At 41.5% G+C, this 26,341-nt stretch overlaps 2 protein-coding genes across 3 annotated transcripts in view; one reads left to right on the forward strand and one right to left on the reverse strand.

Annotated features, from left to right (window-relative positions):
• LOC126176832 (nucleoporin Nup37) overlaps positions 1-19,407 on the forward strand; it is a 71,127-nt gene extending 51,720 nt beyond the window's left edge. For both annotated transcript variants that reach the window (XM_049924019.1, XM_049924018.1), the window contains exons 5-6: positions 2,140-2,296; positions 19,126-19,407. In XM_049924019.1, coding sequence (XP_049779976.1) covers positions 2,140-2,296; positions 19,126-19,218 — 250 coding nt within the window. In that variant the 3' untranslated portion in view covers positions 19,219-19,407. The remainder of the gene's footprint in view (positions 1-2,139; positions 2,297-19,125) is intronic.
• LOC126176833 (probable 39S ribosomal protein L23, mitochondrial) lies at positions 19,403-25,866 on the reverse strand. Its single transcript, XM_049924020.1, has 4 exons — positions 25,713-25,866; positions 25,423-25,628; positions 19,825-19,898; positions 19,403-19,745 (listed from the first exon to the last, which is right to left on the reverse strand). Exons 1-4 carry the CDS (start codon positions 25,724-25,726, stop codon positions 19,590-19,592), a joined length of 450 nt encoding a protein of 149 aa, XP_049779977.1. The 5' UTR covers positions 25,727-25,866; the 3' UTR covers positions 19,403-19,589.
• Between the last annotated feature and the right edge of the window lie 475 nt (positions 25,867-26,341).

Genomic DNA, 26,341 nt, shown 5'->3' on the forward strand with positions numbered 1-26,341 from the left:
ATTCCTGGAAGGCAACCGGGGGGGGGGGGGGGGGGGGTCGCAATTGAATGGCAGTACTAAGTGGGAGAGGCAAGGTTCAGTATTGGAATTGGTAGCAAAGTAGTGGTTCCACTGTAGGGCTCTGGAGAAGGGGAGTAGGTCTTTGACAAATCCACCATGATTGAATTTAGTGTGGGGCTGAAGGTGAGGCCTTTGCACAGGACTGAAACTTCTGTAGGATTGTGGTTTTTGTGGATAAGTTAATAACATTTGTGTTTTGGGTTTGTTTAGTTTCTGGGTTTCATGGAATGTTGAGAGGGCGTATTGGGGGAGGATGTTGCTGATAGAAAAGTCAGTGCAGCAGGGTCTGGGTGCTATAAGAGGTTGACTACAGGGTTCACTGGGGTAGGAAAGATGTTGATGGGTAGTGATACTCGGAGACAGGAGTAGGGTGTCAATAAACTTAATGTTTGGTGGTGGTGTCTGGGTGTCTGGATTGCTATTCCAGGTGTTGAAGTGCAATGGTTTAAATTGGGGAGAGGTGATGTAGGTAGTTTGGACTGCATAGTGACAGCGTCTTGTGGATAGACCAGAGATGCTTCAAGGATGCCTATGAATGGAGATTTGTTCCTGTGAGGCTAGGCTTGTGATGGGTAGGTACCAGCAGAATCTAAATTTTGAAGGTCATTATGAAAGGAGGAAAGGGAATGTTTTATGGATACTTGTTCGGTGAGGGGAGGGTAAGGGAAATTCCACGGCTTAGGCAGTATTTAAGGAACAGGGTGTGGGATTCAGTTTTAGCTAGGGATAGGGAAACTTTTGTGAACTGATACAGTTGGATCGAACGGGATTCGATTTGGGATGAGATGTCACTGGAAAAAAAGTGAAATAGAAGCAGGAAATGGACAAATAAAAGCAGTAGATTATTATAAAGAAAACTATAGGTAACAACATGCCAGGTCTGGAAAATGAAGATGCAGGAAGAAATTGTGCTGAGGCTTGTAGTGTAGTTCGGTGATGTGTTGACATTCTTTCTTGTATTAGCTACCGTCATGTATGGGGAAAAAAGAGACAGCTATGAAAAAAATGACGAGAGCAATGTGTGTGAAAGGGTCGGTCAGTTTGTAAATGAAATGTAATTTATTGCTTGGATCGCATTTAACTGTGGTCCAGCTGATGGATTGTTCGCAGGATATTGTGCACTACAGTAGAAGCAGCCATGACTGGTGCTGTAAAAGTCAGGTAAGCCACTCGCGGCGACTGATGTGTGTGCACAATAAAGGCTCAAAGGAAAGCCTAGGGAAAGATACACATTGACCACACAGGAGATACAAACCAAATGTAAATTACGAGATAATAACAAAGGATGGATGATGTGAAGTTTAGGGTGGGAGGGAGCCACTACGCAATGCAAATAATTTTGGGGTAAAGGAGACAACTCACTGTGAATTGTAGAAGCTTTGGGTTGTTGATAGGCACATAAAAAAGAATGAATTGGTCACCCAGTGGTGGAAACAACTGCTGAGTGCAATATGCTCAAGTTCAGTAGGTGCTTCACAACCCGAGCCATTTGGATCCTTTCCTTCACCACCAGCTTTTCTGAGCTACATAGATAAGAGTTACTATTATGAAATATACTTCATTCCCGTAATCCTCTTGGCCTCAAGCTCTGCTAACCCACTGTACCCACACCCTCTACCAACAGTCTGCACTTCCTATGTCGGGTTACCCCTCCCCAAAATCCACTACCGCCACACCATAATCATCTTATGCCACACGAACTCTTTAGCTTCAATGCCCATGTGTCACCTTCCTATCCCATGCACCTGCTGCCTCTCCCTCCTGCATTACTACTCCCACACCTGCTGCTTATCTCCGAGCTGACACCCACCCTTCCCCAACCCTCCCTCCCCAGCTTCATGCCTCTTTTTCCTCCTTTACCCACATCACCTGACGCAATGCCTTATCTCACTCTACCTGCCGAACTGCAGTCCTGGCATTTTGTGTTCAGCCAGTGCAGTGTAGTTGTCTGGAGTTAGAGAAGTTTTCATTATTTTTTGTGTGCCTGTTGGTGACTCAACATTTCAACTATTTGGTGAGTTGTCTCCTTTCGCATGCCAATAATTATTTTATACATTACCATTATTTTTTCTTTTTCAGCTGGCCCTCTGAAAGTAGAGGATATACTGTATACGGCCAGTATCTTAAATACTGCCCATCCAGTGAAAATCACATTGCAGTATATGGAAGACCAGATCATCAGGTCAAAGTATACATCATACAAAGCAACAAGCCTCTTCTATCCGTCACTTTAGAGGTAAGCAGATATCATTCTTTACATCATGCACATTAACAAATAAAGTAGCAGAAATTATAAAAGTTTTATATGAATCTGATTGATAGCAAATATTCATTAAATGCGGAAAGATATTATCTGGACCTTGAGTGTTGTTTTTCATAAACACTGTGTATCAGCTGAGCCTTCAAATAACACCTTACAGATTGCCAAACAACTTCGATGGAATCGTCCTTATGTGCTACACAGTTTTCATATGGCATCATTCATTAAGGAGTGAAGAATTCGATCTATGAAAAAATATCACTCCTTTGATAAATTTGCACAACATTTTCATAAGATTTTGTACAATAATATTTTGGACTTGGTCAACATTCCTGAAGACTTTTTCCATTGACAAATTAATAAAATACATGACACAAACCTGTAAATATATACATACACTACAGTAGTTACAGTGATTCCTAGGCTCTTTAATCAAGCATTTCAAATGACAAAAATTACATATAATTGCCATACATAAAAAACTGACATTCACTGGCAGACAAAAACCTCCTCTACACTTTTCCATTCATTACGTGGCTTCAGCTATCTGCATTATGTTTTCTAATCTCATCAACAAGCCTTCCATTAGGTTCTTTTCTTATTTCACGTATTCCAGCAATGAACTTTGTTGGCCCATCTACCATCCATTTGCTTTGCTACATGTCCTTTCAGCTTCTGTTTCATCTTCAACATTTTTAGTATAGTCATAATTATGTCTCCCACTCCATTATGTTTCCAGAGCCATTTGTTTGTGTTGTTTCTCTCCTTTTTGTCTTTTTAAATGGCTTTTGAATTAAAGTCCATGTGTTGTTATCACAAGTCAAAATTGATAATAATTGTAAACCTTCTGAATCAGACCCAGTAGAAATTGAGATGGAAAGTTGCTACTCACCATATAGTGTAGATGCTGAGTCGCAAATAGGCACAACAAAAAAACTCTCACAATTATAGCTCTCAGTCATTATGGCCTTCATCAGCACTAGACACACACACACACACACACACACACAATTGCAACTCACACACAAGACTGAAGTCTCAGGCAACTGAAACCACACTGTGAGCAGCAGCACCAGTGCATGATGAGAGTGGCAGCTGGGTGGGGGTAAGGAGGAGGCTGGAGTGGGGAGGGGGAGGGATAGTATATAGTATAGCTGTATATTACAGGCATTAAGTTAGCAGTGTACTGGATGAATTCAGTCACTAAGTTAATCATAGGAGCAACTTATGCATGGGATTTAATCAGCATAGAAATCAGCAGTCCTTAAGTAAATCCTATTGAAGGAATTGTCTTGAAACCCTGTAGTACTCAGTATCAGAAGCAACTGATTCATTGTTCAGCACATTCGCTGAAGCTTATAAATACCTGCACAAACCAGTGTGGCATCAATATTTAGATTAGTCTGTGGAGTTTCAATCAAGAAAACTAATAACTTATGCCTCTGTATGGCCATCTTTGTACAGATTGGTTGCGCGACCTCAGCTGCCCAGTACAGAATGTTGAATCAAAACACCGTTCAGCCATCCAAATTTCCAATTGTTATTTTATTGAGCAACTAGTTTCAGCAATATATTACACCATTTTCAGGCCCTCTGACCGATGTATAGGAAGACTCCCATTTCTGGTCCAGTCCAAACAGCGGCCAGCATTCAATGATTGGTATCTGTAGATTTTTTACATAGTCGGCAAATGATGATCGAAGGAATCGGTGTGTCTCGATCTGGATCGAGGATGACCTCAACAATTTCTCCTCCATTTGCTTCACCTGGTCTTACTCAACCTAACAAGCCACCTTCCTAGATGTTGACCTCCACCTCAAAGATGGCTACATCAGCACCTCTGTCTATATCAAACCTACTAACCACCAGCAACACCTCCACTTCTGCAGCTGTCATCCATTCCATACCAAGACGTCCCTTCCATAGGCCTAGCCACCCGTGGTCATCACATCTGCAGTGACGAGCAGTCCCCCTCAAAATATACTGACAGTCTCACTGAAGCCTTCACTGACTGCAATTATCCTCCCCACCTTGCACAAAAACAAACCTCTCGTACCTTATCTTTCCAGTCTCCCACCACCACCCAAAGTCCCACCGTCCGGCCACAGAGGAGCATTCCCCCATAACTCAGTACCACCCAGGACTGGAGCAACTGAATTACATTCTCCACCAGGGTTTCGATTATTTCTCGTTGTGCCATGAAATGAGAAATGTCCTGCCCACTATCCTTCCCTCCCCTCCAACAGTGGTATTCCGCCGTCCACCGAACCTACACAATATACTTGTCCATCCTTACACAATCCCCACTCCCAATCCCTTACCTCATGGCTCATATCCCTGTAATAGACCTAGATGCAAGACTGTCTGATACATCCTCCATCCATCACCTACTCCAGTCCGGTCACTAACATCACCTATCCCTTCAAAGGCAGGGCTACCTGTGAAACCAGTCATGTGAACTACAAGCTAAGCTGCAACCACTGTGCTGCATTCTATGTAGGCATGTGTTGTCTGTCTGCATGAATGGCCATCGACAGATTGTGGCCAATAAACAAGTGGACCACCCTGTTGCTGAGTACGCTGCCAAACATGAAATCCTTAATTTCTGTGACTGCTTCACAGCCTGTGCCATGTGGAACTTTCCTGCAATACATCATATGTTCCCATAACCCTCCTGGCCTCAACTTCGTTAGTCACTGTCCTCCCCCATCCAGCCCCTTCCCTATTCAGTTCCAGCACTGCACAGCCATCATTCCACCTCCACACCCAGTCTTTTTACTTCTCTCCTTTTCCACTACTCCCCCCCCCCCCCCCCTCCCCAGCCCTCAGTCTGACCAGCAGCACTTCACTGTGCTGCATCATGCACTGGTGCTGCTGCTCGCAGTGTTGTTTAAGTTGTGTGAGACTGCAGTTGTGTGTGTTAGTTGCGATGCGTGTGTGTGTTTGTCTAGTGTTGATGAAGGCCATAATGGTTGAGAGCTTTAATTGTGAGAATCTTTTTGTTGTGCCTATTTGCGACTCAGCATCTACGCTCTATGGTGAGTAGCAACTTTCTTTCTCAGTTTCTACTGGGTCTGATTCAGAAAGTTTACAATTATTACCAATGTCGACTTGCGATGTCATCACATGGACTTTAATTCAAAAGCCATTTAAAAAGAGAAAAAGGAGAGAGAGACATATTGAGAATAACTAGGTGAGAAACAATACAAACAAATGGCTCAGAAAACGTAATGGAGTGGGAGGCATAATTATGAATATAATGAAAATGATGAAGATGAAACAGAAGCTGACAGGACATGTAGCAAAGCAGATGATCCAACAAAGTTCATTGTTGGTATACATGAAATAAGAAACGAACCTAATGGAAGGTTTGTTGTTGAGATTAGAAAACACTAATGTGGACAGCTGGAGCCCCATAATGAATGGAAAAGTGTAGAGGAGGTTTTGTCTGGCAGTGAATGTCAGTTTTTTATGTATGGCAATTATATGTAATTTTTGTCATTTGAAATGCTTGATTAAATAGCCTAGGAATCACTGTAACTACTGTAGTGTATGTATATATTTACAGGTTTGTGTCATGTATTTTATTGATTTGTCAATGGGAAAAGTCTTCAGGAATGTGGACCAAGTCCAAAATATTGAGACTGTTTCACTAAGAATCTGTGGAATTAAAGTTCACACTAAGTATATTAATTCAAATGTAAAATATGTTTTTTTATATTTTTCCTGACATTTTGTACATCCATGAGGATCATTGATGATTGGGCTATTGAATAAACAATGCATGTAATCTAATCATTTAGTAGAAGTTTCATGACCACAATTCCATTATTCATATAAACTTTGTAGATCATGGCAACAGTTTTTAGTAAACAACTACTTCAGCAAGATACCTTTTAGAGGTGTCATGGTGTTTGTGAAAGCATGAAGCAATGTATGCAGATGGGAAGCAATGTATGCAAATGGGACTTTCATGAGTAACTGAAGTGTGTATTAGTTACTCAGTGCCATGCCAGGTAGAGCTCCCTCTGGCACAGTGGGATAAGAATGACTTCTAATGGCTTTTTCGAATCTGAGTACCTTCAAGTAGCTACTATGGTCGTGCTATGTTGCCAGAGTGAATGTCTGAAAGCAAGGGGAATCGACAACCAATATATTTCCCATAAACATGCAGCTTTGCTTTAATGTTTAATGATGATGGCATCCTCGGGTGAAACAGTCCCCTTATCAGACCTCCAGACAGAGGTTACTCAGGAATATGCTTTTCATCTGCAAAAACAAATCTGGTGTTTCACACGTTGGAGTGTGGAGTGTTAGCTCTTTTAATTAGGTAATTAGGTTAGGAAACATAAAAAGAGAAATGCATAAGTTGAAGTGAGATATAGTGGGAATTAGTAAAATGCAGTGGCAGAAGTGTAATGTTAACAAGATAAAATCAAACAGAAATAATGCAGGTATAAGTATAATAATGACTAAGAAAACAGGAATTTGAGTGAGCTGCTATGGACAACTTATGGGTGATTAGTGAAGGTGCACACCATGAAATATGTTCCCGGGTATGTGAATGGCTCGAAGACTTCTTAAGTAACAGAACACAGTATGTTGTCTTTCATGGCGAGTGTTCATCAGAGACAAGGGTAACATCATGAGTCCCCGAGTAAGTCTAATAGGACTGCTGCTATTTTCCATATACACAAATGATCTTCTGCACAGGGCAAGCAGCAGTCTGCAGCCACTTGCTGATGATGCTGTGGTGTATGGAAAGGTGGTGTCATTGAGTGACTGTAGGTGGATAGAAGATGATTTAGACAAGATTTCTAAACTGTGTGATGAATGGTAGCTAGCTCTAAATATAGAAATATGTAAGTTAATGCAGGTGAGTAGGGCGGGGGGAAGCATAATGTTTGAATGCAGCATTAGTATGTTGTTTGACACAGTCATGTCTATTAAATATATTGGCATATCACAGCAAAGCAATATGAAATGGAATGAGCATATAAGGATTGTAGTAGGGAAGGCAAATGGTCGATTTCTGTTTGTTAGGAGAATTTTAGGAAAGTGTGGTTCATTTGTATAGGACACTAATGCGACCCATTGTTGAGTACTGTTCAAGTGTTTGGGTCAGATTAAATGAAGACATCGAAGAAACTCAGATGCAGGCTGCTAGATTTGTTACCAGTAGGCTCCAACAACATGCAAGTATTGCGGAGATGCTTCTGGAACTCAAGTGGGAATCATTGGAGGGAAGCAACATTCTTTTTGAGGAGCACTATTCAGAAATATTAGAGAACTGGCCTTTGAGGCTGACTCCTAAACGATTCTACTGCCGCCAGCATACATTTTGCATAAGGACCATGAAGATAATATTAGAGCATATAGACAGTCTTTTTTTCCCCACTATATTTGTGAGTGGAACAGGAAAGGAAGTGACTGGTAGTGGTACAGGGTACCCTCTGCCACACACCATATGGTGGCTTATGGAGTATATATGTAGATGTAGATGAATGAATTATCATGGTCAAGACATACACAAAGCCAACACCCACCACAGTAATACAAATTCCTAGCCTACTAGCTCTGCAAATGTTGATAAGATTGAAAGAATATAGAGAAAAGAAATTGTTCACATTGTTAAGTGAGATGAAAATTTTTTTATTGGAGGCAACAATTCAATGGTAGGAAAAGGAAGACATGGATAAGTAGTTGGAGAACACAGACTGGGGGAAATTTTGCACACAATTTAATCATTGCTAATACTCGGTTTCAGAATAATGGAAAGCAGTTGTAAATGTGAAAGACACCTGGAGTAAAGGAAGATTTCAAAAAAATGATTCAAATGGCTCTGAGCACTATGGGACTTAACATCTGAGGTCATCAGTCCCCTAGAACTTAGAACTACTTAAACCTAACTAACCTAAGGACATCACACACATCCATGCCCGAGGCAGGATTCGAACCTGCGACCGTAGCGGAAGATTTCAGATAGATTGTATAGTATAATGGTCAGACAGAGATTCCAAAACCAGATTTCAAACTGTAAAACATGTGGAATCTGATCATACTTTATTGCTAACAGCAGCAGATCAAACCTCAAGATATTGCAGAAAGATAAAAACATGAAGGAGGTAGAAACTGGATAAATTAAAAGAAATAGAGATTGTTGAGAGTTTCACTGTAAGCATTAGGTAACGATTCAGTGAAACAGAGGAAAGGACTACAACAAAAGATGGTGGGATAGCCACCAGAGTATCACCAGTAGATTTATCTTAGAAGATAAGTTTACAATTGCTATATTTGCATTTACCATTTTTCAGAGTTAGAAAAACTTGTCGGTATTGACTGCAATACGCTCTGGAATAGTGTGAAAGTTAAAACTCTCCTGATGCCTAGATTGTTCCATGAGATTTTGTTTTTTAGATGTTTGACATAAAAACAGTGATGCACTTGGACACTCGTATTTCAAAAGTCCACTCATGCAGTACTGTACTTAGTAGAATGAGATTTTCACTCTGCAGCGGAGTGTGCGCTGATATGAAACTTCCTGGCAGATTAAAACTGTGTGCCCGACCGAGACTCGAACTCGGGACCTTTGCCTTTCGCGGGCAAGCGCTCTACCATCTGAGCTACCGAAGCACGACTCACGCCCGGTCTCACAGCTTTACTTCTGCCAGTACCTCGTCTCCTACCTTCCAAACTTTGCAGAAGCTCAACTGCGAACCTTGCAGGACTAGCACTCCTGAAAGAAAGGATATTGCGGAGACATGGCTTAGCCACAGCCTGGGGGATGTTTCCAGAATGAGATTTTCACTCTGCAGCGGAGTGTGCGCTGATATGAAACTTCCTGGCAGATTAAAACTGTGTGCCCGACCGAGACTCGAACTCGGGACCTTTGCCTTTCGCGGGCAAGCGCTCTACCATCTGAGCTACCGAAGCACGACTCACGCCCGGTCTCACAGCTTTACTTCTGCCAGTACCTCGTCTCCTACCTTCCAAACTTTGCAGAAGCTCTCCTGCGAACCTTGCAGAAGCTCTCCTGCGAACCTTGCAGGACTAGCACTCCTGAAAGAAAGGATATTGCGGAGACATGGCTTAGCCACAGCCTGGGGGATGTTTCCAGAATGAGATTTTCACTCTGCAGCGGAGTGTGCGCTGATATGAAACTTCCTGGCAGATTAAAACTGTGTGCCCGACCGAGACTCGAACTCGGGACCTTTGCCTTTCGCGGGCAAGCGCTCTACCATCTGAGCTACCGAAACACGACTCACCCCCGGTCTCACAGCTTTACTTCTGCCAGTACCTCGTCTCCTACCTTCCAAACTTTGCAGAAGCTCTCCTGCGAACCTTGCAGGACTAGCACTCCTGAAAGAAAGGATATTGCGGAGACATGGCTTAGCCACAGCCTGGGGGATGTTTCCAGAATGAGATTTTCACTCTGCAGCGGAGTGTGCGCTGATATGAAACTTCCTGGCAGATTAAAACTGTGTGCCCGACCGAGACTCGAACTCGGGACCTTTGCCTTTCGCGGGCAAGCGCTCTACCATCTGAGCTACCGAAACACGACTCACCCCCGGTCTCACAGCTTTACTTCTGCCAGTACCTCGTCTCCTACCTTCCAAACTTTGCAGAAGCTCTCCTGCGAACCTTGCAGGACTAGCACTCCTGAAAGAAAGGATATTGCGGAGACATGGCTTAGCCACAGCCTGGGGGATGTTTCCAGAATGAGATTTTCACTCTGCAGCGGAGTGTGCGCTGATATGAAACTTCCTGGCAGATTAAAACTGTGTGCCCGACCGAGACTCGAACTCGGGACCTTTGCCTTTCGCGGGCAAGCGCTCTACCATCTGAGCTACCGAAGCACGACTCACGCCCGGTCTCACAGCTTTACTTCTGCCAGTACCTCGTCTCCTACCTTCCAAACTTTGCAGAAGCTCAACTGCGAACCTTGCAGGACTAGCACTCCTGAAAGAAAGGATATTGCGGAGACATGGCTTAGCCACAGCCTGGGGGATGTTTCCAGAATGAGATTTTCACTCTGCAGCGGAGTGTGCGCTGATATGAAACTTCCTGGCAGATTAAAACTGTGTGCCCGACCGAGACTCGAACTCGGGACCTTTGCCTTTCGCGGGCAAGCGCTCTACCATCTGAGCTACCGAAGCACGACTCACGCCCGGTCTCACAGCTTTACTTCTGCCAGTACCTCGTCTCCTACCTTCCAAACTTTGCAGAAGCTCTCCTGCGAACCTTGCAGGACTAGCACTCCTGAAAGAAAGGATATTGCGGAGACATGGCTTAGCCACAGCCTGGGGGATGTTTCCAGAATGAGATTTTCACTCTGCAGCGGAGTGTGCGCTGATATGAAACTTCCTGGCAGATTAAAACTGTGTGCCCGACCGAGACTCGAACTCGGGACCTTTGCCTTTCGCGGGCAAGCGCTCTACCATCTGAGCTACCGAAACACGACTCACCCCCGGTCTCACAGCTTTACTTCTGCCAGTACCTCGTCTCCTACCTTCCAAACTTTGCAGAAGCTCTCCTGCGAACCTTGCAGGACTAGCACTCCTGAAAGAAAGGATATTGCGGAGACATGGCTTAGCCACAGCCTGGGGGATGTTTCCAGAATGAGATTTTCACTCTGCAGCGGAGTGTGCGCTGATATGAAACTTCCTGGCAGATTAAAACTGTGTGCCCGACCGAGACTCGAACTCGGGACCTTTGCCTTTCGCGGGCAAGCGCTCTACCATCTGAGCTACCGAAACACGACTCACCCCCGGTCTCACAGCTTTACTTCTGCCAGTACCTCGTCTCCTACCTTCCAAACTTTGCAGAAGCTCTCCTGCGAACCTTGCAGGACTAGCACTCCTGAAAGAAAGGATATTGCGGAGACATGGCTTAGCCACAGCCTGGGGGATGTTTCCAGAATGAGATTTTCACTCTGCAGCGGAGTGTGCGCTGATATGAAACTTCCTGGCAGATTAAAACTGTGTGCCCGACCGAGACTCGAACTCGGGACCTTTGCCTTTCGCGGGCAAGCGCTCTACCATCTGAGCTACCGAAACACGACTCACCCCCGGTCTCACAGCTTTACTTCTGCCAGTACCTCGTCTCCTACCTTCCAAACTTTGCAGAAGCTCTCCTGCGAACCTTGCAGGACTAGCACTCCTGAAAGAAAGGATATTGCGGAGACATGGCTTAGCCACAGCCTGGGGGATGTTTCCAGAATGAGATTTTCACTCTGCAGCGGAGTGTGCGCTGATATGAAACTTCCTGGCAGATTAAAACTGTGTGCCCGACCGAGACTCGAACTCGGGACCTTTGCCCGCGAAAGGCAAAGGTCCCGAGTTCGAGTCTCGGTCGGGCACACAGTTTTAATCTGCCAGGAAGTTTCATATCAGCGCACACTCCGCTGCAGAGTGAAAATCTCATTCTGGAAACATCCCCCAGGCTGTGGCTAAGCCATGTCTCCGCAATATCCTTTCTTTCAGGAGTGCTAGTCCTGCAAGGTTCGCAGGAGAGCTTCTGCAAAGTTTGGAAGGTAGGAGACGAGGTACTGGCAGAAGTAAAGCTGTGAGACCGGGCGTGAGTCGTGCTTCGGTAGCTCAGATGGTAGAGCGCTTGCCCGCGAAAGGCAAAGGTCCCGAGTTCGAGTCTCGGTCGGGCACACAGTTTTAATCTGCCAGGAAGTTTCACTGTACTTAGTAGTTTCCACCACCCAGCACAAGCAATGGGCGTTCTGAAGACTTAGTTCACCAGCAGTTCATCTCAGCTGTTGATAACCTGCAAGCAGAATTGGAACACCTAGAAACTATTTTCCTGGGAAATGAATATTCATCTCAGCAGACACAGACACACAAACTGCAATACAAGGAGGTGGATGAGGCTTTCAAGTTGACAGCATACCTACCATATACTGGAAGTGTTTCCATGAAAGCAGGCAGAGTACTTCAAACACACAAGGTTAAAGTGATCTTTCATCCTTACCCAAAAATCTTGGCAATTCCGGTATTGGTCAAAGATGACTTGCAGCAGCAGCCCAAGGCAGGTGTTCACAAGATTCTGTGAAGTGTGGCAAATCATGTATGGTCATTTGATGAAATTCAATAAAAATTGTGGCCCATACTTGAAAGCTTGTAACTCCATTCACAGGGAATCATCAGAAATACACTACTGGCCATTAAAATTGCCACACCATGAAGAAATGCAGATGATAAACAGGTATTCATTGGACAAATGTATTATACTACAGCTGACATGTGATTACATTTTCACGCAATTTGGGTGCATAGATCCTGAGAAATCAGCACCCAGAACCACCACCTCTGGCTGTAATAACGGCCTTGATACGCCTGGGCATTGAGTCAAACAGAGCTTGGATGGCGTGTACAGGTGCAGCTGCCCATGCAGCTTCAACACAATACCACAGTTCATCAAGAGTAGTGACTGGCGTATTGTGAAGAGCCAGTTGCTCAGCCACCATTGTCCAGACATTTTCAATTGAGAGGTCTGGAGAATGTGCTGGCCAGGGCAGCAGTCGAACATTTTCTGTATCCAGAAAGGCCCGTACAGGACCTGCAACATGTGGTCGTGCATTATCCTACTGAAATGTAGGGTTTCGCAGGCATCGAATGAAGGGTGGAGCAACGGGTCGTAACACATCTGAAATGTAACGTCCACTGTTCAAAGTGCCATCAATGCGAACAAGAGGTGGCCGAGACATGTAACCAATGGCACCCCATACCATCACACCGGGTGATACGCCAGTATGGCGATGATGAATACATGCTTCCAATGTGCGTTCACCACGATGTCGCCAAACGCGGATGCGACCATCATAATGCTGTAAACAGAACCTGGATTCATCCAAAAAAATGACGTTTTACCATTTGTGCACCCAGGTTCATCGTTGAGTACACCATCGCAGGTGCTCCTGTCTGTCATGCTGCGTCAAGGGTAACCGCAACCATGGTCTCCAAGCTGATAGTCCATGCTGCTGCAAATGTGGTCGAACTGTTCGTGCAGATGGTTGTTGTCTTGCAAATGTCCCCATCTGTTGACTCAGGGATCGAGACGTGGCTGCACGATCCGTTACAGCCATGCGGATAAGATGCCTGATATCTCGACTGCTAGTCTACATCTACATCTACATCCATACTCCGCAAGCCACCTGACGGTGTGTGGCGGAGGGTACCTTCAGTACCTCTATCGGTTCTCCCTTCTATTCCAGTCTCGTATTGTTCGTGGAAAGAAGGATTGTCGGTATGCCTCTGTGTGGGCTCTAATCTCTCTGATTTTATCCTCATGGTCTCTTCGCGAGATATACGTAGGAGGGAGCAATATACTGCTTGACTCTTCGGTGAAGGTATGTTCTCGAAACTTTGACAAAAGCCCGTACCGAGCTACTGAGCGTCTCTCCTGCAGAGTCTTCCACTGGAGTTTATCTATCATCTCCGTAACGCTTTCGCGATTACTAAATGATCCTGTAATGAAGCGCGCTGCTCTCCGTTGGATCTTCTCTATGTCTTGTATCAACCCTATCTGGTACGGATCCCACACTGCTGAGCAGTATTCAAGCAGTGGGCGAACAAGCGTACTGTAACCTACTTCCTTTGTTTTCGGATTGCATTTCCTTAGGATTCTTCCAATGAATCTCAGTCTGGCATCTGCTTTACCGACAATCAACATTATATGATCATTCCATTTTAAATCACTCCTAATGCGTACTCCCAGATAATTTATGGTATTAACTGCTTCCAGTTGCTGACCTGCTATTTTGTAGCTAAATGATAAAGGATCTATCTTTCTGTGTATTCGCAGCACATTACACTTGTCTACATTGAGATTCAGTTGCCATTCCTTGCACCATGCGTCAATTCGCTGCAGATCCTCCTGCATTTCAGTACAATTTTTCATTGTTACAACCTCTCGATACACCACAGCATCATCTGCAAAAAGCCTCAGTGAACTTCCGATGTCATCCACCAGGTCATTTATGTATATTGTGAATAGCAACGGTCCTATGACACTCCCCTGCGGCACACCTGAAATTACTCTTACTTCGGAAGACTTCTCTCCATTGAGAATAACATGCTGCGTCCTGTTATCTAGGAACTCCTCAATCCAATCACACAATTGGTCTGATAGTCCATATGCTCTTACTTTGTTCAATAAACGACTGTGGGGAACTGTATCGAACGCCTTGCGGAAGTCAAGAAACACGGCATCTACCTGTGAACCCGTGTCTATGGCCCTCTGAGTCTCGTGGACGAATAGCGCGAGCTGGGTTTCACATGACCGTCTTTTTCGAAACCCATGCTGATTCCTACAGAATAGATTTCTAGTCTCCAGAAAAGTCATTATACTCGAACACAATACGTGTTCCAAAATTCTACAACTGATCGACGTTAGAGATATAGGTCTATAGTTCTGCACATCTGTTCGACGTCCCTTCTTCAAAACGGGGATGACCTGTGCCCTTTTCCAATCCTTTGGAACGCTACGCTCTTCTAGAGACCTACGGTACACCGCTGCAAGAAGGGGGGCAAGTTCCTTCGCGTACTTGTGTAAAATTGAACTGGTATCCCATCAGGTCCAGAGGCCTTTCCTCTTTTGAGCGATTTTAATTGTTTCTCTATCCCTCTGTCGTCTATTTCGATATCTACCATTTTGTCATCTGTGCGACAATCTAGAGAAGGAACTACAGTGCAATCTTCCTCTGTGAAACAACTTTGGAAAAAGACATTTAGTATCTCGGCCTTTAGTCTGTCATCCTCTGTTTCAGTACCATTTTGGTCACAGTGTCTGGACATTTTGTTTTGATCCACCTACCGCTTTGACATAAGACCAAAATTTCTTAAGATTTTCTGCCAAGTCAGTACATAGAACTTTACTTTCAAATTCATTGAACGCCTCTCGCATAGCTCTCTTCACACTACATTTCGCTTCGTGTAATTTTTGTTTGTCTGCAAGGCTTTGGCTATGTTTATGTTTGCTGTGAAGTTCCCTTTGCTTCCGCAGCAGTTTTCTAACTCAGTTGTTGAACCACGGTGGCTCTTTTCCATCTCTTACGATCTTGCTTGGCACATACTCATCTAACGCATATTGTACGATGGTGATACAAGGCTTTTGGGATCCAGAACGGCATTCCGTATTACCCTCCTGAACCCAACAATTCCATATTCTGCTAACAGTCATTGGACCTCGACCAACACGAACAGCAATGTCGCGATATGATAAACCGCAATCGCGATAGGCTACAATCCGACCTTTATCAAAGTCGGAAACGTGATGGTATGCATTTCTCCTCCTTACATGAGGCATCACAACAACGTTTCACCAGGCAACACTGGTCAACTGCTGTTTGTGTATGAGAAATCGGTTGGAAACTTTCCTCATGCCAGCACGTTGTAGGTGTTACCACCAGTGCCAACCTTGTGTGAATGCTCTGAAATGCTAATCATTTGCATATCACAACATCTTCCTGTTGGTTAAATTTCACGTCTGTAGCACGTCATCTTCATGGTGTAGCAATTTGAATGGCCATTAGTGTATGACTGAGGGGCTTATCAATGGGAATGGCGGTTTCCAGTTATATTCTTCATGGATCTTTGCCATAGAAATACTTCGTGATCTGGATAGCCAGTGTCTACATCTACATATTTATCTACATACATACTTCACAAGCCACTGTACTGTGCTTAGCGAAGGGCAACCTGTACCACTACTAGTCATTTCCTTGCCTGTTCCACTCACAAATAGAGTGAGGGAAAAGTGACGGTCTATATGCCTCTGAATGAGCCTCAATTATTCATATCTTCCCTTCATGGTCCTTACGTGAAATGTAAGTTGGCGGCAGTAGAATCATTCTGCAGTCAGCTTCAAATGCCAGTTGTCTATAAAATTTCTCAATAGTATTCCTCAAAAAAAACATCACCCTTCCCCCAGGGCTCCTATTTGAATTTCTGAAGCATGTATGTAATACTAGCATGTTGTTTGAACATTCTAATAACAAATCTAGCACCTCGTCTCTGAATTGCTTTGATGTCTTCCTTTAATCCTACCTGGTGCTGATCCCAAACACTCTACCAGTACTCAAGAACAAGTCACCCTTGTGCCCCAAATGCGGTCTCCTTACAGATGAACCACACTTTCCCAAAATTCTCCAAATAAACTGAAGTGGACCATTCTCCTTCCCTACCACAAATCTCATATGATCGTTCCATTTCATATTGCTTTGCAACATTATGCCCAGATATTTAAACGATGTGATTATGTCAAGGACTCTACTAATGCTGTATCCGCACATTATAGGTTTGGTTTTCCTACTCACCCACATTAACTTATATTTTTCTGCATTTAGAGCTAGCTGCCATGCATCACACAAACTAGAAATTTTGTTTAGTCATCTAGTGTCCTCCTGCAGTCACTCAACTTTGACATCCTCCCGTACACATCATCATCAAGAAAAAACCGCAGACTACTGCCCAGCCTGTCTGCCAGATCATTTATGTATATAGACAATAACGGCAATCCTATCACACTTACCTGGGGCACTTTTGATGATACCCTTGTCTCCGATGAACACTCGCTATCGAGGACAACATACTTGATTCTATTGAGGCCACTCACATATCTAGGAACCTAATCCATTTGCTTGTTAACAGTCAACATTGTGGCACTGTCTCAAATGCTATCTGGAACCTAAAAATATGGAATCTGCGTGTTGCCCTTCACCCAAAGTTTGCAGTATATTATGTGAGGAAAGGGCAAGTTGTGTTTTTCAAAAGTGATGCTCTCTAAAATCATGTTGATTCGTGAACATAAGCTTCTCGGATCCGAGAAAATTCGTTATATTTGAACTCAGGAATATGTTCTAGAATTCTGCAGCAAACTGGTGTTAAGGATACTGATCTGTAATTTTGCAGATCCGTGCTTTTGACTTTCTTATATACAGGAGTCACCTGCACTTTTTTTCTGGTCACTTGGGAAGTACAGTACTCTTTGTAAAATCAAATTTATCTGGACCTGCTGACTTATTTGTTTTCAACTCTTTCAGTCGTTTCTGTATGCTAGGCTTATTACTATGCAGTCCATAAGGGGCTCCATGCATGGTCAAGTGATGGTATGTTTGTACGATTCCCCTGCATTAACGATTTCTGAGACACAAGATTTAAAACTTCATCTTTATCTTCTACTGCCACACCAGACTGGGTGGAAGCCTTAGATCTACTTAGTGATTTTACATAGGAGCAGAATTTTCTTGGGTTTTCGGACAGATTTTCTACTAAGGTATGACAGTCGTAGTTTTTTGCTTTGAACAGTGATCTTTTCACAGATGCACAAATCTCTACTAACCTTTGCCTGTTGTCATTTAGCAACAGCCTTTAGTTCCTCAGCATTTTCCAATTTATCTTTTTAAACTATGGTGGGTCTATTTCATTCTCAAATCCACTTACTAGGCACATAATTGTCTACAGAATGATTTACAATCTGTTTGATGTTTGCCCATAATTCCATTCTGGAACTAAATGATGGCAGTCCATTGTCAAAACGAGATATTAGCAACTTCTTATCTGCTCTTTCTAGCAGAAACACTCTCCTAGCCTTCTTTATTAATTTTAACAGCTTTCAAAACTATAGTTGCTATGATGATATCAGATCCACTAATCCCCCATCTCTAAACTGATGCTACAAATTTCCAGCATCGTTCTCGATTATACCATCTGAAGACAGTTGTTCTGATATTCATGTGACAAACTTTCACCACAGAGGGCACTGTCATAAGTGCACAGATGTTTAGCAAGAACTGGATACACCACACCATGTGCTAATGAGGTCTTAAAATAGGGGCACTCAGTGTACACCAGAAGGTGGCCAGAGAACTGCGGCAAAGTATTGTGGCTGCAGGTTACAGACATCTGTCAGTTTATGGAATGGATAGTCTCTTGAAAATTATTTATAAGACGAATGTCAACAAAAGTAAAACAAGGGTAGTTGAATTAAATCAGATAACACTGAGGCAGTGACACATTTAAAGTAGTAGATGTGTTTTGTTATTTGGGTAGTGAAATATCTGACTGTTGCCAAAGCAGGTGGAACAAAAATGCAGAGTGGTAGTACCAAGAAAATTGTTAATAATGAATGCAAGGGAGTCTTTCTGAATGTGTTTGTCTGGAGTGTAGTCATGTATGGACATCAAATGTGGTCAACAAACAGCTCAGACAAGAAAAGAATAGAAACTTCTGAAATTTGTTGCTGAAGATTCGATGGATACATTGAATTATTACTAAAGAGGTACTGATACAAATTGGGGAGAAACAAATTTTTGTCACAACTTGACTAAAAGTATGGATTAGTTTATAGGATACATCATAAGGTATCACACAATTGTCAGTTTGGTAATGGAAGGGAGTATTGGGGGGGGGGGGGGGTAAAAAGTGTAGAAAGAGACCAAAGATTGAATACAGTAAAAAAGGTTCAAGTAGATGTAGATTGCAGTAGTTATGCAGAGATGAAGTGGCTTGCATAGGATAGACTAATGCTGAGAGAACTACATCAAACCATTCCCCACTCAGCTGATCTGTGCTCTGTGTGGACAGGTAAAAGCGCAGAAAACTTGAGTACCTTTCAATCTGCCTCATTTTTTTCAGAAAAGAATGGTAAACGTGGAAGCTTTGGTCAAAATTCTTGGTTAACTTTATCCTTAATGTGGAGTATGGTATTCTCTTCATTTTGTTTTTTCTCCAATTTAATTATTATAGTTCATGTTCTCCATTGATGATTTTATTATACCATTACTAATGTTATTTCAGTCCTCATCTTGGATTTCCTGGCATTTTCGACTACCCTACATCTGTGCTGCCAGTGATCGTAAGCTGTGTTTCTGGAAAGTCTCCACAAAATGAAATTTCCAGAAACGTTTTAAACATATCTATGGAACCAGAGACTTATTTTGAAATCACATTAAGAAGACATCTCTGAAAACACAGTGAAAAAGGATGCTACTTTTTTTTACATTGTTGTACTAGTTAATTTGTGATTGGAGTTAAATGTGATGTGCTTGTTGTAGTGTAAAATAAAAGAGTCAAATTTCATGATAACATGTATTTAGGATGCTAAGAAAACATTCAAAATAACAGTTCAACAGATGGAATCACAATGTATATTGAGTATATATACTTGTAGCTTGGATCACCATTCTCTTCACAACGATGTTGCATCCATCTTCTGATGTCCACAGTGACAACAAGAATGCACTACAAAACATACAATATCTTTAAAAAGAAAACCACCCTGGTGCACCTGGACGATCCTTTGAACGCTCTATATATTTTTTATATCCTTCTTTTGCCTCTTCCAGAGATTTCTTGTCTTTTTCTTCACGGTCCATTTTGGGAAAAATATCTGGAAACTTAAAGGCATGTTCTCTCGGCTGCAAGGAAAAATAAATATGCATTGCTGAATTTGTCTGATATGAATCCAAAATACCATAAATGTTCAGGTTTACTTACCAAAGTCACATAAGCAACTTTGTAGTCATCATCTTTGGTAATGTATCCCTTCAGCTTATCCTGGTGGGTTTTACCTGAAAAACAATGCCCTAATCAACTTTTTGTATCTGGAACATGAGTGTGTTTCACCAGGAACTGAAATCAGTCATGGTTTGAAATTAGTCGTGGTTTACACTCCACTGACACTGACTAGTCAAATGGTGCTCCAGCTTTGTGGAACAATTATAATGGAAAGAAACATTAGAATATCAATCAAACATGATTGAAGAAAACAATCTAAACCTAAATCATGTCAGTGAGAATGAGCATTTGACACTTGCCCCTTCAAAGTATTTAGCATTGTGCCATTTCACTTGTTATCAATTATATAAAGTGGGCTTCCACTCAGTAGTGTCCATTTCAGAATTATTACACACAAAGAACACCCACATATAATATGGCAGCAAAAAGATGTGGATGGTGTAGAATCGGCCAGGGCATAATCCTATTATTGGACGTAGGTTGGCAATGCATCAGCTTTGCATAGCCGAAGGGATTGTTCTAAGTAGTAGTACTAAAAAAAGGAAACAATGCCTAAAATGGAAGTTCCAGTACTGTTTCAAGGTTGCAGCTATAATGGAGCCCCAGAACTCAGCAGTTGCTGCAAACTGCCGCCTGCTTTTACTCATCTGAAATATGTGGGTAGAACAGTGGGAGTTACCTACTTTAAAAACTGTGCCGGAAACCTTACCTGAAATAAACTTTCTGGATGTTTCAAACTATTCTGATAATTAACTGCTGAGGTCTACAAGATATAAATCTTTACCTAGATTTTTCTGTTAGTACCAGCAGTCCAGTATTCTGTGCTAGTGAATAAGTTTCTGGTTTCTGGATGCTGACTCACACTGCTGTTGCAAATAAACATTGAAACACCTGTGGACTATTAATATTTCATATTTTTATATTAGGTCACACAGTGCAACTCCAGTTTGACAGAACAGAGCCCCCCCACCAATGAGCTATGTATTTTCAAGCTTCTTATCTTCCCGATGCCGTTGACACACGGGTGAAAAAAACGTATCATCTTGTGGATAACAGGTCATTAACCCTAGATCACTAAACCCTCATAAAATTTAAGACTGCACTTGGTTTAAAAAAAAATAAAAACAACAATCTTGTTTCGGATTTCCAGTTAAAAGTAAACTTTTTCCCAGCTGAAATACACTTTTTCTGTGTTAAGTGACAGTATACATTCTCTCGGAGCTGTAAAACATCAATTCTTTGCTTGGTAAACATTTCAATACTTGCAATGCGCTTTTCTCAGCCAATCATAGTTCATGTCAATCAGCTAATGACAGCAGATATTAAGAGCATTTGACACATGCTGTAGTCAGCCAGCAGCAACATCAGTGTTAATAGGAAATAGGGAAGTTCTTGGTTTAAATTAATATACATATAGTATAGTTACAAGAAAAGCTAAGCTTTCACATATAACAATGGTCTCTTTTTGCGTATGTTGTTCTTTAAGATATATCAAATGGCTACTGGTGTTCTGGACCCAAAATTTTTCTATGTGACTGATTCTCAAAGTGCTAAATTTTGAATGAGAATCAAATGCTCTGTGATTTAATAATTTCATCACACATTCTCACATGTAACATAATTCATCTTGTGTAAAAGGAAATTTACTATGAAAGTAACACTTCATACTACCACTCACAGTATTTTCCCATGACCTGTTAAAACAGGTTTGTTTGAGCAGTTACCAGAGAGCACCACAAAACAGGCGTTGCTGTGCTTGCAGCTATGATTACGTATTTCTGCTCATTATGAGTTTTGTCACATTTCTGTTTGAAACTTCGTGCGTACTGGTGCATCACCTGACCATCTGCACCACTGTGGCATCTTGTTAGGAGGGGACATATGAAGTTATTGTACTTGGAGTGACTGTTTATAATATTCTATCCACACAAGGAATGCAGTCCTTGGCATAATATTTACTTCAAAAGTAGACTCTACAACTCTAAGTACCCTAATAATATTTTGCAGTGTTGTGACTTTAATGTAGATTTTTTTATTCATACTCTGCAATACTGTTATGTGGCATTTCCAATTAGGTTTACATCCACTCAGCACTGCAAAAAGCTAGTAAGCAGGAATACAGATTTCTTGTTCACATACGCCAAGAAACTGTAGAAGTGGCAGTTTTTATTCAACTCCAGGACTAAATATATAGCCTTGTGGGGAGTTACAATGATAAAACACAGTGTGCTGCCAGTCTATAATTTACAGAAGAATGGTGTCCTTTAAATTTAAGGTGTAAACAACAGAATTTAAGAAATAACATCAAGCCTAAAGGAGGTACCAGTGTTGAAAAATGTCTTGTGATTGAAAAACATTGTGTTTAATGGAAAGTAGATTTGTAAAATTCCGCTAAAGCTGTAAATATATTTGAAACATAAGATTTTATTCAATACTAGTGACCAAATTGGCCTGCTTGGTCATCTTCAAGTGAACATTTATGTATATTCGTGCATATAAAGCATTAAGAGATCTTACATTATGACACAAAAGAAACAGGACATCAGAGAATATCCAAGTGCATCAGAATTTCGTGAACTATACTGAAATGCACAATTCAGCTTAAAGTGTGCATTTGTATGTCCACATCCACACTGAAGTAGGTTCCTACTTGGTATTAAGCTTTTCTATGTGATTTTTGGGATGCCAATTTTCTTGGAGTACCAGTACTGTAGTATCTAATGTTTGGTTCTTTATTACGGCATAATGCCACGCGTGCCAGAAGATGAACATTTGCATTTGAAATTCAACAATTAGTTGAACCTAGCCAAAAATGTGAAACAAAACACTTTCTTTCAAACTGACTGCCTCAGAGGAAAAGATCAATAAAAGCCAAATTCCTTTAATGAGTCAACAAAAATTACATTTATTGTTATGTAAGACAATTAATGCTTGTTTGCCAACTATGTCAAAATAAAATAAAATAAGAAAACTGAAGCTAACAACATATTTTAGTCTTCTGTAATTAGCCACAGAAATCTATTCTGCTTTCATTTGACGTGAGAGCTGTAAACAAAGAGAAAACAGCACAAAATAACAAAATGTCAACACGGGTAATTTGGAAACTACTACTCCCCCTCTCCCTACAAGAACTAAGACTGCTCTGCGAGTGTGCGAATCTGGCAGCTTGGGCGCAGCAGAAAAATTTCTCTGGCTATCATCTGGCTACTTGTTGCTACTGCTTTATACAACTAACATACACACTTCAAGTAGCCAGAAGCAGGAGAAAGTGCCGCTCATATGTTGACTTCAGCTCTGCTCATGCACGAGTCCACTGGCAACTGCTCAAACGAACATGTAAACAACTGTGATATCAAGCTCATTGAAAGTAGTTTGTAGTTGTGAAGTATTGCATAGTCATCGTCTTATGGTCTAGAGATGTTTTACTGCCAGCAGACGCTTCTCTGTACACTGTTTTGTTGTAAATGGCACACTTTCTTCGCGTTTAAATTTTTATTTTTTTGCTATTCACTCATCTATTTTATTGCTGCAGTATTATTCTACACTATTAAAGTAAAATTCTTTGTTAGTGTATCAGTCCTTACCAGTCAAAATTACAAATACTTAACCGAACACTAAAATAATGAAAAAATTTAAGAAATGTAAAAAGTTCGGGTTTCTCCCAGTTTCCTCACAGATGAAAAAATTTCTCGATTTTTCCCAGACTTCCTGGGGCGTACACACCCCGATTTTGTACTAATTTTGTATGGGACGTACCATTGGAATCTTATAATTGCAATTAACTAGTACGTAAACTGTAAAATATGGAGTGGTTAAATTTACGATAATTTAGTAGCAATGTCATATCCCCCCCCCCCCCTTTTAGTGTTCAGTGTTAAGTGGCTGCAATAGTCTGTAGAACTTTTCCAAACAGTCTAGTGTAGCCACATATAGCATCATGCCAAACTAGATAGCATGAAAAATAAAGTGCATTGGTTGTACCTGCCATCTCAAAATTAGAGTGAGCTTTTTTTTTCCAGAACCAAATGAACATTTTGTTGTCCTACACGAATTTTTCTTGCCTAAGTGTCCTTTATACATTTGCAGGATCTGTCCAAGAAAATTTTTCCACAAAAGCAATTTATTTGACACTCTTAGTCTACCCACCTTTTTTTCTCCCTTGTAAACTTTCACCCGTGTCAGCTTTCGCCATTAATTGCAATATACACTGTATACAAATCTTGCCCTTTCACACTCCTAGCAGCCACTACTGACTGTCATGTATATTAATCATAGGTGTGGTGCCACTAGTTGGCGGCTTGTTTTGTTTGAACTTTAAACGAGCCCTGTGCATTGCACACTGAATTTGTGCTACTTCCTTTCTTTCCACACATTTTCATCATCTAATTTTATTTTGTGTTCATATTATATTTAATCATCATTCATATTACAATGGTGACTAAGTTCTCCAAGCACAGGTCCTATATACTGGCTGATTGATGAGGTCGGAGGAGAAATAATAGTACAAGTTAACTTATTGTCAGCAGTTTCACCATTCCATGCTGCAGTTGGTAATTGTTTGTGTGGCGAATGGTGGGAAATGGACATGATAAATGAGTTGGACGAACAGACAAGATAGTGGAAACAATGTGAAAATAGTGTTCAATACAAGCCATAATGATGTGATGTGTACAAAATACGTGGTGGCATAATGGAATACATTGATTATATAAAACAGAATTTTCTGCAAAATTTAAACTTTACCCTTAGGTTGGTGTGCAACAACAGAAATCAGGATATTTCGAAAAAATTCTTACAAACTTTTCTAAATGATCATCGGACTATGTCTAAATGATCATCGGACTATGATACAGAACAATCCACTACTACAGCCAGTTTTCATCCAGTCACAACCAAGTTATAACATGGAAATGTGAAACAAAACCCTCAGAAATCCTATCATATTACAAGAAATATGCAACACAAAATATTCATACGAAAACCAGTGACCATGGTAGTATACAACAATTTTGCACCATCCAAAAGCGTCAGTTCGTACCTTTGGCCCAAATAAGTCACTAGATTCAGCTATTCTAACTGCCTAAATGTATTCTATCACCCGATCGAATACTACCAACGGAAACAAATTTCCAACAACACTTAGTGGTTAAACCACCATCATAAGTGCACTTCATCCAAAAAATAAACCAAAGGAAAAAATTCTGTCTCGTATAATTCATAATAAACTTTACAATGAAACATATTGGGAATAGATTATTTTACGTCAGCAACACTATATTTTATTGAAGACTCTCATCTGATAAACACACTGTGAATTTTGACTTCAATTTTATGTAGAACCAAACTTTATAAGTCGCTCAACACTGCTAAATATACTGAGAACTAAAGATATTTACTAAACACAAACCGCTTGCTAACAGGTAATACAAGAAAAGTGTTACTACTCCCCGATTTCATAACGTGGTGTTGGTGGATAGTCTGAAAGAACGAAACGGTAAATCTGACACAGAGAGGGACAGGAACTTGTAAAACTGTTGGCAATCACTCCACAAACATGTTCATTGAAACTTGTTTTACCCATTGCGATTCGCGTCCTCACATTGACAACAGGTACGTTGTATATTTTTTCCAAATAGTTCTTGATATCGATTCTCGTCATCTCCGTGGATACAATGAATTCTACAACATTGGGAGGTTGAGAAACTGAAGGCCTAACAAGTTTCAGCCAGAAATTTGGTAGAAATATCCTCAGCTGAGGGTTACCGCGCTGATACAGTGGATACCTGAAAAACAAATCAACGCTTTTCGTGAAGCTATAGAATTATGAAATGAGAGTGGGTTTTACGGCGAAAAAGAAACAAACCAACCATCTGGTTGACATTTCTTCTGTGTTCTACTCCCACCGCAACAAATTCACCCGCTAATGCCTTTCAACTTAACATTGTAAACAACTCGTTCAATATTTCAAAGATCATCACCAACAGCTATAACTTATCGAGAAGGTTAGATCCTCCAACAGCTTTGAAATACATTAATTTATGGCGCAAGGTAATACTTTTGGCGCCAATAAGAGACCTCACTGGCGCCAATCAGAGAAATACGCCACGATGAGCCACGGACGCTGTGTTAAGATCGATTCTTGCTGGTCGTCGGGGGAGCCGAATGGAAGGCAACGTCAACTTCAATGTTCAGAATGCCAACACAACGTCACTTCCATTAGCACAGTATCGAATGGTCAAAGTGAGGTATTGCCTGTCGGCTATCGCCTTGGGATCTTCGACCAACGTTTGTGTAGCGATTTTTCTGACGTTTCAGCTGCACTAAATGCTGGTAGTGTCAAAGATTCACCCACAATTCCTGGTGGCAATTCATGGGATTACAAGAGAACATCTGTACCGATGATAGAATTTATTAGTAGCCAAAGCAAAATCCATGGCAGATGTTGTTGACAAAAGAAAAACTGCGACAGTTTCAAGGACGAAATAACACAGCTCAA

This window comes from Schistocerca cancellata, chromosome 3, assembly GCF_023864275.1.
Source record: "Schistocerca cancellata isolate TAMUIC-IGC-003103 chromosome 3, iqSchCanc2.1, whole genome shotgun sequence".
NCBI lineage: Eukaryota > Metazoa > Arthropoda > Insecta > Orthoptera > Acrididae > Schistocerca > Schistocerca cancellata.

Excerpts from the sequence above, each read along its gene's own strand:
- LOC126176833 (XM_049924020.1), bottom strand. Across the intron at positions 19,899-25,422 it reads GAGGACGCGAATCGCAATGG|GTAAAACCCACCAGGATAAG; the intron begins GTAAAACAAGTT and ends ATTGTTTTTCAG. Across the intron at positions 19,746-19,824 it reads AAGTTGCTTATGTGACTTTG|CCGAGAGAACATGCCTTTAA; the intron begins GTAAGTAAACCT and ends TTTTCCTTGCAG.